The sequence below is a fragment of the Tripterygium wilfordii genome, chromosome 4 (genome assembly GCF_013401445.1).
Source record: "Tripterygium wilfordii isolate XIE 37 chromosome 4, ASM1340144v1, whole genome shotgun sequence".
NCBI lineage: Eukaryota > Viridiplantae > Streptophyta > Magnoliopsida > Celastrales > Celastraceae > Tripterygium > Tripterygium wilfordii.
This window is the reverse complement of record NC_052235.1, coordinates 1,322,038-1,338,073: the sequence shown is the minus strand read 5'-3', so window position 1 is coordinate 1,338,073 and position 16,036 is coordinate 1,322,038. Positions and strand designations below refer to the sequence as shown.

The following is a 16,036-nucleotide window of genomic DNA, read 5'->3' as shown; positions in this document are numbered from 1 at the left end:
ATATTGAGCTTTAGAAAAGCCTCACATTGGGCTTTCAGAAAATGGCTTTACAAGCCCAATTCAATGGTAAATGCCTTTACTCTTCGGCCCATGGGTGATTTCACTCTCAAAATAGAAAATCCATATATCCGCGCAAGGAAGAACATCAAATGAAACCCTAATTTCTTCTGTCCGACAAGAATACATCCCAGCATCTCTTCCCTAATCTATTCTCCTCTCATCAGATTCGATTAAAGTTAATGAAGCCCTAACTTTCCTGGAAATTTTGTTAGAATTATTTGTTTGTTACAGATTTATATAGGTATACGGAATCGCATAGTTCTGGTGAAATTGAGAGGATGGAGAAGGAGCGAGTCAGGAAACGACCTCGGCTCGTGTGGGACGTGGCAGCAACAGAAACAGTACCAGAGGTTGGTTCGATTAGAGTTGGGGTTTTTTGAAAGCGAAGGGAATCGCAAGAGAGAAAGGGAGCAAGGGATCGATTTATGGGTATATGAAACTATGAATTGTGAAAGTACGGGTTTTGATAATCTGACCTGGATGGTCATGGTTTGTAGGCGCAACGGGCTCTGGTGCTTGGGAACGGCGTGGCATCGGCGAGGCATGTATCGCCGCCGAGAAGGGATGATGATCGCGATGGCCATTACGTCTTCGCGCTTGGAGAAAATCTCACGTCTAGATGTGAGTGCCTGCCCTTTCCTCCGTCTCTCTATCTTGTGGAGCTTGATTGTTGTCTTTTATATATATATAGATTATGTTCTGTATTGTTGATTCATAGGATCTTCGTGTTTCTCCCAATTAGATCCTTTGTGTAGAACATTGTATTGATGTAGGTTATTGTATTTTTGGTCCCATAAACTCCCGCTGTCTTAGAATGTTTTTCCTTCTTTTTTGCAGCAGTTAGTATTTCTTGCTTATGTCCACACTTTAATTGTCATATGAACATGATTCGAGTTTTTGTCGTATTGATAGCTTATTTTAATTATTTGACTTTTAGATTTTACGCATAGTTATACTTTTAAGAATATTTTATTTCAGTCTTTCTATATGCTCTTTGAAATCTGACAAGGGAAATTTTGTTTTCTTAACAGATAAAATACTCAGCAAGATGGGTGAAGGTTAGCCGCCGAGTACCTCGTTGTCTACAAGACTTGTACTTTTGTGATTCAGGTTGAGCCCTTAGCAAATTACTAGTGTTGTAGGCACCTTTGGCCGAGTTTTGGAATGTTGGGATCGTCAAACTCGTGAGCATGTGGCAATCAAAGTAGTGCGAAGTATACGCAAGTATCGCGAAGCAGCAATGACTGAAGTTGATATACTTCAACATCTTACCAAGAATGACAGTGGTGTCTCACGGTATCAATATCTGATTTGGATGGTGGAAGTTATACTGATTTTTGTCTCTTGGTTAGGTTCTCAGAGTCATCTTGATTCTTTGTGCAGCTGTGTGCAGATACGAAGCTGGTTTGATTACCGCAATCACATTTGCATTGTAAGCATTCTACTATTATTCCACCCAGTTTTCTTTTTATCATGCCTTTGCAGCCATTATTTCTGCATTGTAGGTTTTTATGGATTGAGAATTCAACTTTGCCTTTTGTAGTGCTATAGTTGCTGGCGGCTTGGTGACTTGCAGCTAACTTTCCCATTCTCTTTACTGTTAATGGATTGAGTTCTAATATCCAATTCTCTATTCCTATGTTGTAGTGCTTAATTTGTTGTTCATTTTACTTTTTCCTAGATATGCATGGCCTCATGCTTTTACTAAGTTGGATTTCCCTTCTATTGATTGTGCTGGTTGATTCCTGTATGGTAAATAGGGCTTGTCGTCTGTATTGTGATTATGATTTGTCCATGTAACATTGCTATAAAAGTGGGAACTAAACGGAAACATTCCTTCAATGCATTTTAATGGTGTTACCAGGTGTTTGAGAAGCTTGGACCAAGTTTATTTGATTTTCTAAAGAGAAATAAGTACTCACCTTTTCCTGTGGATCTTGTTCGGGAATTTGGACGTCAGCTTTTGGAATCTGTAGCATGTGTGTGGATTGCTCTTGGCTCCCGCTTTGTCACATTTTCTCCCTTGGCAATCATAACTTTTTTATATTAGCAGGATTTATTTGTCCAGTGATAGCATTAGGTTTCGTATTTACTTAAAATTTCTTGTTTAACTGTTTCTCTATGATGTATCATACTGGCAGATATGCATGATTTACACTTAATCCACACCGACCTGAAGCCAGAAAATATTTTGCTTGTGTCTTCTGAATACATAAAACTTCCTGGCTACAAGGTATTTTGTGCATTATAATTAAAAAAAGACCCTGTGTTAGTCTTGGTTATAGATATGTTTGAAATCCTGAAAAGAAATCCTTGGAATGATACAGAGAAGTTCTCCAAATGATGCGAATTTTCGGTGCTTGCCGAAGTCAAGTGCCATTAAGCTGATTGATTTTGGCAGTACTGCATTTGATAATCAGTGCCACAGCTCCATTGTCTCCACAAGACATTACAGAGCCCCTGAGATTATACTAGGTAATTAGTTACGGTGTTGGCAGATGTAATGATTTCTTTGTTAGTGGCTTAAACACATGTTATGTTGTAATTCTACACGATGCCCTGAGAGATGGTATTGAGTCCCTGCAATGATTTCTTAGACAAAATATGTATCTCAATAAATGGTTGATAAGCAATGAAAGCCAGATACTAGGTTCACTCCGAGATAGGTAATTTATTGGCCCCACACTTTGAGATACTCGGAAGCATTGCCTGTGGACTTTTATCGGGATAATCTGTTTGTAGCTGGGGAATGAATGATCTGAGATGGGATATGCATTCACAGTGTTGTATGTAATCAGTGATTACCATCAACTTTGGGTTTAGGAAGTGTTTAACTTTTGTTGAGTTCTAGGATGTCCCGTATATTATCCTCTTCGTATTGTTGTACACGTAGTTGTGCGAACTTGTTAAATATCGTGCTTTGTTTTGGTTTCCCTCTCTTTCGTACAATATGTCCATCAAAAGATTTTATCTGTATTTGTGTACTTTTATTTTGCATGGGAGCTTAATGGAATTTACTAAACAACCATCTTTTCATTGTCTAGCTTTGAAATAGTTTGATTTTGTTCTTGTAATGGTCGTATAGTGCAATTCGTTGGATGAGTGGAATCATGCCATACATGTTACCTTTACAAAACTGCTATCCATCAGTTTCATTTTTGTTTTTTTGAATAGAGTTCTATTAGTTTCTTCCTCAGAAAGATCACTATCAGTTCCAAACCTGCATAGGGAGTATTTTAACTTGGAACTGCTTATGTTTTGTTAGAGTTTGTTTGTGTTGTGCACGACATACTTGCATGTCACTCTACTACTTCATTCAACACCCTTTGGAAAGTTGAAGTGGGTTTCTCAATTTCCTGTGGGTGTTTAAGTGCCTACTGCGTAGCGTATAGGTATCTAATATCAAGTCATCCCATTCCGTATTTTGTCTAACATGCATCTTGTTGTTTATCATTGCAGGTCTAGGCTGGACATATCCTTGTGATCTTTGGAGTGTTGGTTGTATACTCGTTGAACTATTCTCGGTTAGTCCTGCATTGGGGATACTCTAGACCTGTTAGGGTTTTCAAAAATCTCATCTGAAAATCTTAAGCTGTGGGAAATTTGTGTCAGGGGGGAGCGTTATTTCAGACGCATGAAAACTTGGAACACTTGGCCATGATGGAGAGGGTATTGGGACCTCTGCCAGAGCACATGATACGCAGGGCCAAGTAAGTTCCATTCTGAATAATAATGCTTTTATTAAATTGCTTTCGCTGGTGGCTCAAGAAACAAATTTCTGATTCTATAAAATGTAAAAGAGTGTAATTCTAAGGCTTTTGGTTTATATTCAGCCAAGGTGCAGAAAAATACTTCAGGAGAGGCTCAAGATTGAATTGGCCTGAAGGAGCGGTTTCTAGGGAGAGTATTAGAGCTGTGAAGAAATTGGATCGTCTTAAGGTAAAGCATTTGATGGTTCTGGGTTTATTTTATCATGCCATTGTTCATGTTTTGGTTCTTTTCATTTAGATCTCTCTGTCACATGACGACCATAAATTCTTTCATGCAGGATATGTTGTTGCAACATGTAGGGAGCTCTAGATCGTCACTGATAGATTTGTTGTGTGGTTTGTTGCAATATGATCCTTCAGAACGGCTAACAGCTCGGCAAGCTCTTAATCACCCCTTTTTCAGGAATTTAACTTGAAAAGGAGGTACGAAGAAAGAACCTGTATATTTTATCAAACTGGTTATGCCTGGAAGACAAATAGCTGGCTGACACTTTAAAGTTTCGATCTTCACAGTTTTTGTCCAAGAGGTGTATCTCAGTATTTTAATTATGTGGCAATGCTTCGCAATCAGACAAATGGTAGCCTCTCGTTCGTATGGCGCAAATGTTCAACTTTACTGGATTATGTACAGTGATGGCAAAACAAGATTTCAATAAGATGCATAATATCATCTCTCTATTAAAAGCAGGGATTTGGCCTTTCAAATGAAGAGATTTAAAGAAAGAATGCAGTTTGGTGTAAATCCAATGATGACAACATATCACAAAGAGATGTACTTCTCTTTCTCTCGTTCCTCCGGAAGGCCTCTCTCTTCATGTTCTTGTGAAGATTGGAGACATGAGAAACTCAACTTCCCAGAATGGCTCATAGCAGGTCTTCAATGGAGAAGAAAATTTCAAAGAATGATATCAATTGCATCACCAATAATCTCCACAAGAACAGAGCCCATCTTCAAACCTGTGAAACCGATTGGCATCCCTCACCACAAACACCAACTTCAGAATCTCTGATAAACCCTTGATGAAATCATGACAATCACCACAAACTCTCAAGTTTTTGAAAATCCGTATCACCCCTCCCCTTCCGTCGAAGCCACCACAAACCAATGCCAGCCCTATTGCCAACTTCTCACTGTGAACTCTCAAGCTTTCTTCCTTTGATTCTTCTTCTACATCATGCAGCGCGTATTTCAATCTGCGAATATAACCTATTTCTTCTTTCATCCTCCTTTCCATTTCCTTTAAAACTTCATGAATCTTCACCGTGAGTGGGTGAGTATCATCTCCACCATAAAAGAAATGAACCTTCTTGTCAATCTCTACCCAACTGCGTCCCGCTTCTTTCTTCAATCCCTTTGTCTTCACTAATTCTCTTACTCTCTCACAGTCCTTCCAGTATCCAGCCTCAGCATACATATTCGACATCATTACATAATTGACTGGGTTACAACCATCTAATCTCAAAAGAATTTCACCCACTTCTCTTCCCATTTCCAGGTCTCCATGCAATCTACAAGCACTGAGCAATGTCTGCCATATCCCTATATTTGGCTTCAGAGGCATGCTATCAATAAGTTTCTTAGCTTCGTTTAACCGTCCGGCTCGGCCAAGCAGATCGACCATGCAAGCATAATGCTCCACTCGAGGCTTAATCTGCCGGTCGTGAATTAAGCTTAAGAAGTATTCTTGACTTTCATCAACAAGTCCAGAATGGCTACAGGCCGAAAGTATAGCCAGATAGGTCACATCATCAGGCTTGATATTATCTAATTGCATTTCTTTAAAGAGATTAACTGCTTCCTTGCCAAGTCCATGCTTTCCATAACCCGTAATCATAACAGTCCAAGAAACCACATTTCTAAATGGCATTTCACAGAAAAGTTTCTTGGCCTCATCTATCTCCCCACACTTGAGATACATATCCACAATCGAATTGGTTACTGATATATCTAACCCAGATGGGATTTTAATAGCATATGCGTGCATTTGCCTGCCTTGCACCACTAGAGCAAAATCAGCAAACACACCTGCCATGCTTGACAGGACAAACCCATCAATTTGAATACTGCTATCCCTAAGCTGCCTAAACAAGTTCATGGCCTCTCCCAGGTTTTCTTCCTGAGCATAACCTAGTATCAGGGAGCTCCAGGATATCACATTCTTTTGTTCAATCCGATCAAACAGCTTCCTAGCTTCAGTCAAGTTTCCACATTTCACAAGAACATCAATAAGAGCACCAGTAATAGTTGTCTTAACAGAACATGGAAATCCAGTAGTGATCAAGTGTGCATGAATTTGGTTTCCTTCCCGAATTGCTCCAAGACCACTGCAAGCCTTCAGTGTGCTTGTAAACGTGAACTCATCAGGCACCTCCCCATGTTCTTGCATTTCCCTAAACAACAGTATCGCTTTCTCTCCATACCCTGTTGCTGTATATCCTGCTATCATAGTATTCCAACATATAAGATTTCTAAGTGGTATAACATCAAACATTTGGACAGCTTCAGAAATTCTTCCACATTTTGAGTACATGTCCATGATAGCATTTCCTACCACAGGAGTCCTTTCAAATCCAGTTTTCACACAGATGCCATGAATCTGCATTCCAATGTCACCAAATCGCATTACCCCACAAGCTTTAAGGTTAGTAGATAGAGTGAAATCATTCGGTCTAATACCAGAAGAACCCATTTGACAGAAGAAATATAATGACACTTCAGGATTACCCTTCTGTAAAAACCCACACATAAGAGCTGTCCAAGAAACCACATTTCTGTCAGGCATTTTATCAAACACTGCACATGCCAGGTCCATCTTCCCACATTTTCCATACATATCGACAAGATCATTGCTTAGCATTAAATCACAACCAAATCCCATCCTCACTACGGCTCCATGGACTTGCACTCCCTGATCAATCAACATTTTCCGTGAACAGAACCGCAATAAGTTTGCATATCTCTGCCTTTCACTCAGCAATGAAAAAGACAACCTATTCATGGGTCATAAAAGATTAAAGAAGACCTCTTCCAAGCAATCATTCATTGTAGCAAGAATAAATATTAGCACCGACCTTACGAAACTGAATAAAAATCATTTTTCACATCATCAAAATACACGCCAACTCAAGTAGAACCATAATCACAACCGCAGATGAAATTGTAAAAATCTGGCAGATGGGTTCGACAAGTTCCTACTCAAGTTGTTGATTGGCCCAAACCAACGCAAATAAGAGTTCAGGTTCAGTCTCTGGAAGCGCAGCTTCTAACAATATCCTTGTGGTGTCAGGGAAGATCTTTTCACGGCATGGAATAGATTCACTTCTATCTGCATTTAGAAAATCAAAAGGGTTCACATTCCACAGAAATGAGAAGGGAGTCGTGCAAATACATTCGCAAACAAGATGAATATTATTTTTCTCAAAATCATTGAAATCTGAATCGTCTGCAATATTCCTAGCTGTGGAATTTCCAAATCTAGTGGTAATGGACTAAATTGATCTTATCTGGCCCATGTCTTTACTTGTCAAAGATATTGAAGAGGGATCTCACGGAAAAGAGAGTCAAAGGAAGAAAAGAAGGAATGTGATCCACGGGCGTAAGACGGTAATAGCATGAAACTATGAAAAAGGAAGAGGAAGAGGAAGACGACTCGGAATTAGCTTCCATCAGTTTGACCGGCCATTCAGTCCTCCACTCCTCCCTAGGGTGACCGTCTAGGTAGTTTCGGTGGACAACTGACAAATCCATAAAAATTAGGATAAGGGGGTCCAGCCCAGATAGTCATGAGAGAATTTCTGAACTCAATCTAGGCCCATTCATAAACTAGAAGGCCCATGTAGACCCTTACATGGAAAATGACATATTAATATCACTTTCAAAACTGTTGGACATTTAGGTCCATTTCAAAAAACTTTATCCCTCATAAGCTCATTTTTACTTTTTATAATATTTAAATCCTTTAAATTTTATATGATTCATTTTTTGTCCTTTTTTCAAAAATTATTAGATTTAAGGCTAGTTTGGTAGAGCATTTGTAAAGTAGCAGATATGTCAGCAGAAATGCTGGACAATTTTAGTAGCAGATATGCTGGTTGAATGCTGGGTAAGTGTTTGGTTGAACTTTTGCTGTTAACATTTGTGCTGTGTAGCATATTGTGATAAATTACGTGCAGGGGTACTATACATTTTAGTTGTACACACTATATCCAAACATACAAATAATTAAATAATGTAATTGATATTTAATTTAATTTATTTATTTATTAAATGAGAAGGACAAGCAAGATTGTAACTGTATCAATTTAATTTATTAATTTTATTCAGTACTGGCAATACGGTAACTGGAGGTGAGAGTCCAGTTCGTAACTTATGTCAAATAAGGGTATATTTGACATAAATTAAAGATACTAATAAATTATTAATTAATTAATTAATTAAATTTTTAATAACAATTCATTTATTAATTTATTAAATGAAAAATATTTTCATAAAACTATTCCTTAATATGAGGGGTAAAATCGGAATAACGGCCATTAATGAGGATAAAAAAGAGAATGAAAGTCAAATGCTACACAAATGCTTGTCAAGAGTAGCAATTGCAAAGTAGTATAAAATGTTTCAGAAAAAACTCTCAGAGTACGTGCCCACAAATTGCTGTTTGACAAACCACCAGCATTTATACTACAAAGTAGTATAAATGCTAGTTAAAATTGTTGCCCAAATGGGCCCTTAATATGGTTTCTCTCTTGTTACTTTCTTCATATATGCTATATCTATCTCTTATATCACTACATTTTCTCTCTCTACTGCATATCTTTCTTATCACAACAACTTTCTCTCTCCTACTACATCTCTCTCTCTTGACTACATATTTCTCTCTCTCATATCTTTTTATGGTTGTCGTTTTGGTCCAAATATGGCTATGGTTGTCGTTTTGGTCCAAATATGGCTGGGCATAATACGTCTCTATAAGGAGAGCCCAATGGTGATGGTGGTGTTGTGAATTGTCGTCGAAATCGATCGGATATGAAGTTTTTTTCAAATAGTAACATTGACCGACCAATGTTATTGTTTTAAAACAGCCATATCCGGTGGCCGTTTTGAGCCGTACTTGGCTAGTCATTGTGTGTTTCAATGAGGGGAGTCCAACTATGATGGTGGCATGGCGAATCACCACCGAAATCGACATGATCTAAAGTTTTTTCCAAATAATAACACTGACCAACCAATGTTACTGTTTTGAAATAATAACATTGACCGACCAATGCTACTATTTTAAAAAGGTCATATCCGATGGCCGTTTTGGGCTATACTTGGTTGGGCATTGTGTGATTCAATGAGGAGAGTCTAACTATGATGGTGGTATGATGAACTGCCGCCGAAATCGATCAAATTTGAAGTTTTGAGTAACATTTGTCTAAAATTAAATTAATAGTTAATAAGAAGAGTGAAATCTTTGCCAAACAATTTAGAAAACAATTGATGCAGTTTGATTCTTCGATTCGTAGTACCTCGACTCTAGAGTCCACTTCTTCCCCATACTACGAGTGAAAGGGAAAATGTAAAAACTACCATTAAAGCAACCCAAGCGAGACTTACTATATCCATGCGAATTCTATCCCATTTCTCTATGAATATGAATGAATTATTCCATTATTAATCACTAATAATAGTAGAATTATTGGCAGAGAGTCAAAAAAAGATTTTGCTCCATACCATTGATGAATTGATGGATAAGACAAGGATAAAAAAATAATTAGCATACTAGTGGTACCTTAGAGGGATAAAGTTTTTTGAACTGGACTTAAGTGTCTAAAAGTTTCACAAGTGATACCAGTATGGAATTTTCCTTTTAATTTATTATATTCTAACTAAATCGGACCCTTTTTGGGTTCTATTCCTATTGGACCTCGAAGTCCATATAGATGAAGCGGCTTATGGGCTATGCCGTAGCTTTTTTAGGAGCTCCCTTTTCGCTTGATTATTAAGTCCACATAGCCTATGGATATATGGCTGAGCTGTTCATTACCCCTCAATTGGGCCTTCAAGCCCATATTGAGTAGCTGCTGAGTTGTTACTTGGAGCTAAGCCCTTTCGTGAAGGCAGTAGTGTCAAACTATACCAAGACTGATTGATATTCTAGAAGACTGCACCACCACTTTACTGCATAAAAATTCTACAATACATCCTCCCATGAAGAAGCAGGTATTTACCAAAATATGCTGCAAGAAACAATTGACTAAAACTCATAAAAACTTTTAGTCCAAAAACACTTATATAAAAGGCAAATTCAAATCCATACAACCAATTCAAATCTACTGAAAGATGAGGTATAATATCTTCCAAGTATTGAAACTATCCATGTTTTAGATGAATCTGATTCGAAAAATCAGCCAAACAAAAACTATGTATAAGCCATCTTTCTCCCAAGAGTTTCAACAAACATGATCATCTGTTCCCGACTCCAAGAGACAACATGAAGGAGAACACCATTCCATATACATGCCCACTACTAGAAACATGAGCGACCAAAATCTTACGTTGTTACCAAAAAAAAAAACCTTGTTAAAAAGTAATTTTAGTTTATGCACTGACCTGCATCATATAATTTGGTTCCATACGAATAAGTTTGCTGCCAATCACCCATGGATCAGCAAAGGCTCATTCTGATGGGTTTTCGTCCTCCGAATCAAGCACAATAGGACCAACGGCTGAGTTACGGATGGGTCTTTGCCTCAAACGATTCTTTGCCCCCAAGTTTCTAGTTTCCACAGCGGGATTTTCCTTAACGCTAGCTATTCTCTGACTCCAGCGAGATCCCTTAGGCTTTGGAGCCAAAATTTTTGCATTCTTCCTGCTGCCAATATTTTCATTTTCCTGACCCAAACTGCCTGAATCACTACTACTGTAATCCTCGAGGTCACTGTAATCCTCGAGGTCATCCTGGTCATCATCATCAGTCCCAGCATATTGAGGACTGTCATTATCACCACCTGAGTCAGCTTTGTCGCTGCAGCTGTCTCTAGGGCCTGTTCCAGCATCTTGAGGACTATCACCATCCATAGAGTCAGCTTTGTCACTGGAGCTGTCTCTAGGGCCTGTGCCAGCATCATGAGGACTATCATTTTCACATTCACCCTCCATGGAGGCACCCTTTTCCCTGTCAATATGCCTTTTGTTTTGTCTTTGATCTTTAGCAGTTTGCCCCTTCCTGAATCAGAGTACTCATACAGACAAAATTAGCAGAATGATTGAATTCTAGTATAGTCAAAAGTAGCATAATAATAATAACAATAAAATGTATTCAAACACAGAAGCATATAAAAGGGACAAAATTGATCTCTTCCTGGCAGTACACCAATGGAATGTATTGCACTAATATCTCAAGTAGGTTTTGGCAACAGCTTAGAGTAAAAGCTCGGAGTGGGTTTAATAGTTCAGCTGAGACAGACTACTTTTGGATCCAATTTCAACAAAAGAAAGAGGCTTACATTTATTTTGCACAGATAGAGAGTGAACTGAACTTGTTTATTTTATATGGAAGGGACAGGGTAGAAAAGTGACCAAAATTTTATATGGAAGGGACGGGGTAGAAATGTGACTATATTTTTCACATAAGGACCCTTGGAGAAACCTAGCAGCATTTCATTCTTTTGAAACAAACTACATCTACTTCAAAATCTCATTACAATTATGTCACAGAAAGCATAGTATACAACAAAATACCAAGGGATGGTATAGTCAGATAATCTTACTCCGTTAGTCGTATAGCCTCATTCATAACGTTGTCATACTCGTCTGCAGAGTTATTAAGCAAATAAAAAGAAGATTAAACAATCCTCCAAAAAGTAAATTAAGGTGAAACATTAAGATATTGCACTATATATATATACCATGAAAACAAAACAAGGAGCACAAACAAAAGGAATACAATCTCAAACAAGTTTATGTACAGGCTTTAATCACCATAAATTGCATATCACATGGCTATTTGAAATGAGCTTCATTTATTAAATGCATTGGAAACTGATAAACAACATGAAACAATTTTCTTTTGGTTTTTGTTTCCATGAAACTAAATTTAATTAAGGCACCAAGAAGCAAACAGAACTACATGGAGGCTAAATTAATAATCTTTAAATTATACCGAATTAAATTCCCCCAGGAGATAAGAAGAAGAATAAAATGCTACATTAACTAACCATCTTTCATGCTGCAATTCACTAGTTCTTTCCTTCCTACCCCACACAGGCACACACAAGTAGGACGCAGTTTCCTTCTCCTTCCTGTTTTCTAACTTGGCCATCTCTTCAATTTTCCACCGTTCTATAAAACAATGAATAATGTATGTTTGGCTCAGAGAGCCTAGCAAACTTGAAGGAACTGAAGGTAAAGCAGACAAACCAAGATTAAACTTATTTCAATCAGTAAGAATACTCAAGATTGGAATCTGAACTTGAAGCACGCTAAAAAAAGTCAGTCTCACACTCTCACTCATAAGTGTATTGATCCTAAAATTCAGCTGAAACTAAATTGAAATCTTCATGCAAAATTCCGAAGGAAGTTGAATATGATCCTATCTTCTATCGTGCATACTAATGACCGATAAAACTAAATTTAAAAGAAAGGGGATTCACTCCAATATTTCAATTAGGAGAAGTTAAGATGCCCAATGAGTAAGTTATGAGAACAAAAGTTATGTCGTACGAAATGTGTAATTGATTGGTTTGTGGCTGCGGCTGGAACGAGTTACTCCAGCTCTACAGGAGTTCAAATAATCATTCTTTTGCAACTCTTGCCTCAGTTTCTTTTTGAGTTCCCTTTCCTTTTTCTGTCAAATACGGCAAGAGTGAATGTATTAGCTGTTAGAATAGGACATGAACTAAAAGTCAACAATGACACGGACCAAGAATATCAAAAAAGGGAAGGAAAAATAGAAGCCAAATTTACCTTCTCGAATTTCTCAATATTAGGAATAGCATCGGTTGCAATAATCTTGCCCACAGCAACTTTTGTGGCAACTCCACTAGAGGAGAGTTCAGCCTACCATCATTCACAAGAAAAAATGAGATTACAACTTCTAGACTCAAAATAGATAAGAGTTCTCATCTTACCGCAACATTCTGAAATTCATCAAGATCAGTTGCAAGTGTTTCCCAATGAAAACAGGTGCTTGGTAAAGAAAGAGATGCTTTACTTTTTGTTGTTCTCAACTTTAATGTGCATACTTCCTTGTATAATCGATGACCAATGACTGAGTCTTCATCATACCTATCACAAAAAACGCATATATCATCAAAAAAATCATGCAGGAAATTAAGACAATACATAATATTGTTGAGCTTTACCAGTATGAAGTTCCATTTTCATCTCCCCCAATTTTATTCTTACGAAAAGAAGAAATCTGAACTCCATCTTTCACAGCGTCATTAATAAAAGAGACTGCATCATGTTGCTGTAAGAGAATAGAAAGATAAAAGTGGGTTATATTATATTAGAAAATTTCCAGTCAATGTAGCATAAATTGAATACCCCCCCAACACACACAGAAAGTTCCATTTGAAAAAATTGGTTGTATGGAAACACCATTGCATTTGGATACATTAATAACATTGTCGGTAGGAGGATCACTAAACTATTGAAATAGAAATACACAAATAAAAGGTACAGAAAATATTACATCAGCCCGTATTTCACATAGTGCCTTTAAAATCAGTAAACGATCAACTGGATCAAGCCCTTTGTATCTGGACATCTCCTCTCTGCACGAGCAATGGCAGAAAAAAACAAGATACTTTTACATAAGACTTAAAGCGTTGCTCAATTTCAACTATAGAACATTTAAACATAAAACGATAATATGTCACTAATACCCTTTTGCAGCAGTAAGTGGATTCTCTCCTTCACCAACCTGTGATCATGAAGCAGATAAGTATGCAAATTTCAAAGTAATCCAGGACAAAAAGGAATTATGAGAAGCAAACAAGTTTCAGAATGCCTTACCCATCGCCACCACATAGCAAGTTTATTGCAAAGGGAAGTCACCCACACATCAGAAACATTTAATGTTTTGCTCACAGGTGGTATCCCCTGACAAGAAGTCAGTTCAAATGAATTTACGGAGCAAGTATCTGAAACTCATGGAAAACAATAAAAATGGCAACATTTTCAGTTATAAATGCTTGTCTAAAAATTAAGAACCATTTTACGGCATACCTGTCCTGTTTTGAATTCCATCATATTCAATGTGAGCATATAAAGGTTAGCAACTATTGTGTGTCATATTCAACAATAATATTCATATCAACACTTGAGAGGGATTAAAAGGAAAAGTTAATAAACTATGATTAACCAAATAGCATGCAGGCCATGTCACTACAGGCAGCAATGTCAAATGCTATATCAAGCTGGGCCTGGTGCATGAGAGACAAACCTGCAACTGTGGTGATAATGCCAATAATTACAATCAAACATATATGTTGATAAGCAATCAAAGAGATGCATTCGTATCTAGGATGAAATCCTAGGCCGAATCAGAATCCAATATTGTGCCATTTGAGTATGACCTTCATTAATGCCACATATTAGGAAACAAAATAAATGATACCCGTAAGAACTATAACAGTTGGAGGGAATATTAACATCTATTTGAATTGTTATTCTATTGAAAGAGTCGTGGATTATTAAAAAAACATAACTAAAAGCCAATCAGTACAATAGACAATTTTAATTAAGAACCTTCAAGAGCAATTTGTGGAGTTGAGCAATCGAGCTATCAGGCTTAATAAGACCTGCTTCAATCTCCTCAGCCCTTATCTTCAAATCATCACCGATCAATGGCCTAAAAACCTGGGAAGGAGTCAAAGGTCATAAAAATGAAACATTAAGAATATTGATCCATGATACCATCATTCATTACTTCTCCAATAGAAAACTACAAGCACTCAAGACTGGAAAACAACAAACCCTTGTTTTTTTTTTTTTTAGTTAAAAAAAACTCTGCAGTCCAGAACGAAAACATGTTTTAGGTTTTTTATATGACTGAAATCAAAAAACAACCCATATCAAATAATCTATAAACAAAACCAAACATCTCATCATCACAAGTATCAAGTTTTCAATTAAAACAACACATGTCTCCAAATACGTATTGCAACTCACTACGTCTAGTAATGGACAGACGGACAAAAAATTTAAAACATCTTTCGCTACGATTTAAGTCTCGTGAAGGAAAAACATACCTTCAAGAAGTTGAGAACGGAAGCCAATTCCCATCGTCCGCGTAGCTTTGCAATCTCCGATACGGAAAAGTCGTTTTCGTCATCTTCATCCAGCATAACAACCGGTTCACCAATTAACTCTTTCACCGACGCAGTTTCTTCTCCGTCCGTACTTCCCGCCATCCTCCGGTGACTGCTCAACCTATCTCGATTGAGTAATCACGGATAGAGAGAGAAACCGTACCAAGCAACGCACGCGTACAGCGTACTTTCGGAAAAATCGGAACTTGTTTGTGAGAGAGAAGCATATACATATAGTGAGAGAGGAGGGTAAAAATGAGAGGTTCCCGCCTAAACGGAATTTACCCCTTTTGATCCTTGTGGGGCGTTTTTACTAGGGTTAACTTTCAGGGACCGCCTCACCACTTGCTCACTTCCCCCTGCCCTGCAAAAACAGTTTATGTTTTCTTTAATTTTTTCACTGATTAAGAAGAGACGGACTAACCTATGAATGCATTTTATAGATTAATATGTTTGTAATTTGATAATATATATATATATATATATAATGCAAATTAAAAACATTTTGCTCAATAAAACAAATTTTGGGTTCTAAGAAAATATTTATAGCTTTTATCAGCACCCATTGTGTTATGATGAAATCAAAAATTCCTTGACTGTATACTAATATTGGAACGAGATAGTTCAAATTAATTTTGGTACGTATTATCGTTGATGATTTTTTAACAATCATCTTGATTTGAAAAACCATTATCAATTCTCATAACAATTATTTTTTCAACAGCCATCTTAATTTAAAAAATCGTTGTTGATTTTCATAACGGTTATTTTTTGAACGATCATCTTGATAAATCTTAATTTGGAAAATCATTTAATCTTCTTTAATCAACGGAATTGACGCCAATTTTTATAAACTTATTCATTATGCAACCCATTTTTGAAAACCTTCTATGTGTAATTTATCA

The 16,036-nt window shown here is 37.2% G+C and overlaps 3 protein-coding genes across 8 annotated transcripts; 1 reads left to right on the top strand and 2 right to left on the bottom strand.

The window, feature by feature from the left end:
• Positions 1 to 6: 6 nt before the first annotated feature.
• Positions 7 to 4,517, top strand: LOC119997158 (serine/threonine-protein kinase AFC3). 3 transcript variants are annotated; one of them, XM_038843996.1, is made up of 13 exons: positions 7 to 410; positions 558 to 681; positions 1,092 to 1,118; positions 1,203 to 1,356; positions 1,444 to 1,492; positions 1,925 to 2,039; positions 2,202 to 2,293; positions 2,388 to 2,535; positions 3,520 to 3,584; positions 3,673 to 3,770; positions 3,894 to 3,999; positions 4,109 to 4,253; positions 4,344 to 4,517. In XM_038843996.1, exons 1-12 carry the CDS (start codon positions 339 to 341, stop codon positions 4,244 to 4,246), a joined length of 1,188 nt encoding a protein of 395 aa, XP_038699924.1. In that variant the 5' UTR covers positions 7 to 338; the 3' UTR covers positions 4,247 to 4,253; positions 4,344 to 4,517. The 3 variants fall into 3 exon arrangements, with proteins under 3 accessions (XP_038699924.1, XP_038699923.1, XP_038699925.1); XM_038843995.1 differs by having other exon boundaries at positions 4,109 to 4,352; XM_038843997.1 differs by lacking the exon at positions 1,925 to 2,039 and having other exon boundaries at positions 7 to 681; positions 1,092 to 1,356; positions 4,109 to 4,352.
• LOC119997157 (putative pentatricopeptide repeat-containing protein At3g15130) lies at positions 4,478 to 7,545 on the bottom strand. Of its 2 annotated transcripts, none has more exons than XM_038843994.1 (2): positions 6,903 to 7,545; positions 4,478 to 6,821 (listed from the first exon to the last, which is right to left on the bottom strand). In XM_038843994.1, exon 2 carries the CDS (start codon positions 6,752 to 6,754, stop codon positions 4,748 to 4,750), a length of 2,007 nt encoding a protein of 668 aa, XP_038699922.1. In that variant the 5' UTR covers positions 6,755 to 6,821; positions 6,903 to 7,545; the 3' UTR covers positions 4,478 to 4,747. The 2 variants fall into 2 exon arrangements, with proteins under 2 accessions (XP_038699922.1, XP_038699921.1); XM_038843993.1 differs by having other exon boundaries at positions 4,478 to 7,156; positions 7,352 to 7,545.
• Positions 7,546 to 10,081: 2,536 nt separating this feature from the next.
• Positions 10,082 to 15,466, bottom strand: LOC119996489 (DDT domain-containing protein DDR4). Of its 3 annotated transcripts, none has more exons than XR_005467874.1 (12): positions 15,072 to 15,466; positions 14,569 to 14,679; positions 13,834 to 13,920; positions 13,704 to 13,741; positions 13,511 to 13,592; positions 13,179 to 13,285; positions 12,945 to 13,101; positions 12,781 to 12,873; positions 12,538 to 12,661; positions 11,586 to 11,628; positions 10,426 to 11,041; positions 10,082 to 10,342 (listed from the first exon to the last, which is right to left on the bottom strand). XR_005467874.1 is itself a non-coding variant. In XM_038843146.1 (11 exons), exons 1-11 carry the CDS (start codon positions 15,231 to 15,233, stop codon positions 10,492 to 10,494), a joined length of 1,554 nt encoding a protein of 517 aa, XP_038699074.1. In that variant the 5' UTR covers positions 15,234 to 15,466; the 3' UTR covers positions 10,082 to 10,491. The 3 variants fall into 3 exon arrangements, 1 of the variants encoding a protein (XP_038699074.1); XR_005467875.1 differs by having other exon boundaries at positions 10,082 to 10,339; XM_038843146.1 differs by having other exon boundaries at positions 10,082 to 11,041.
• Between the last annotated feature and the right edge of the window lie 570 nt (positions 15,467 to 16,036).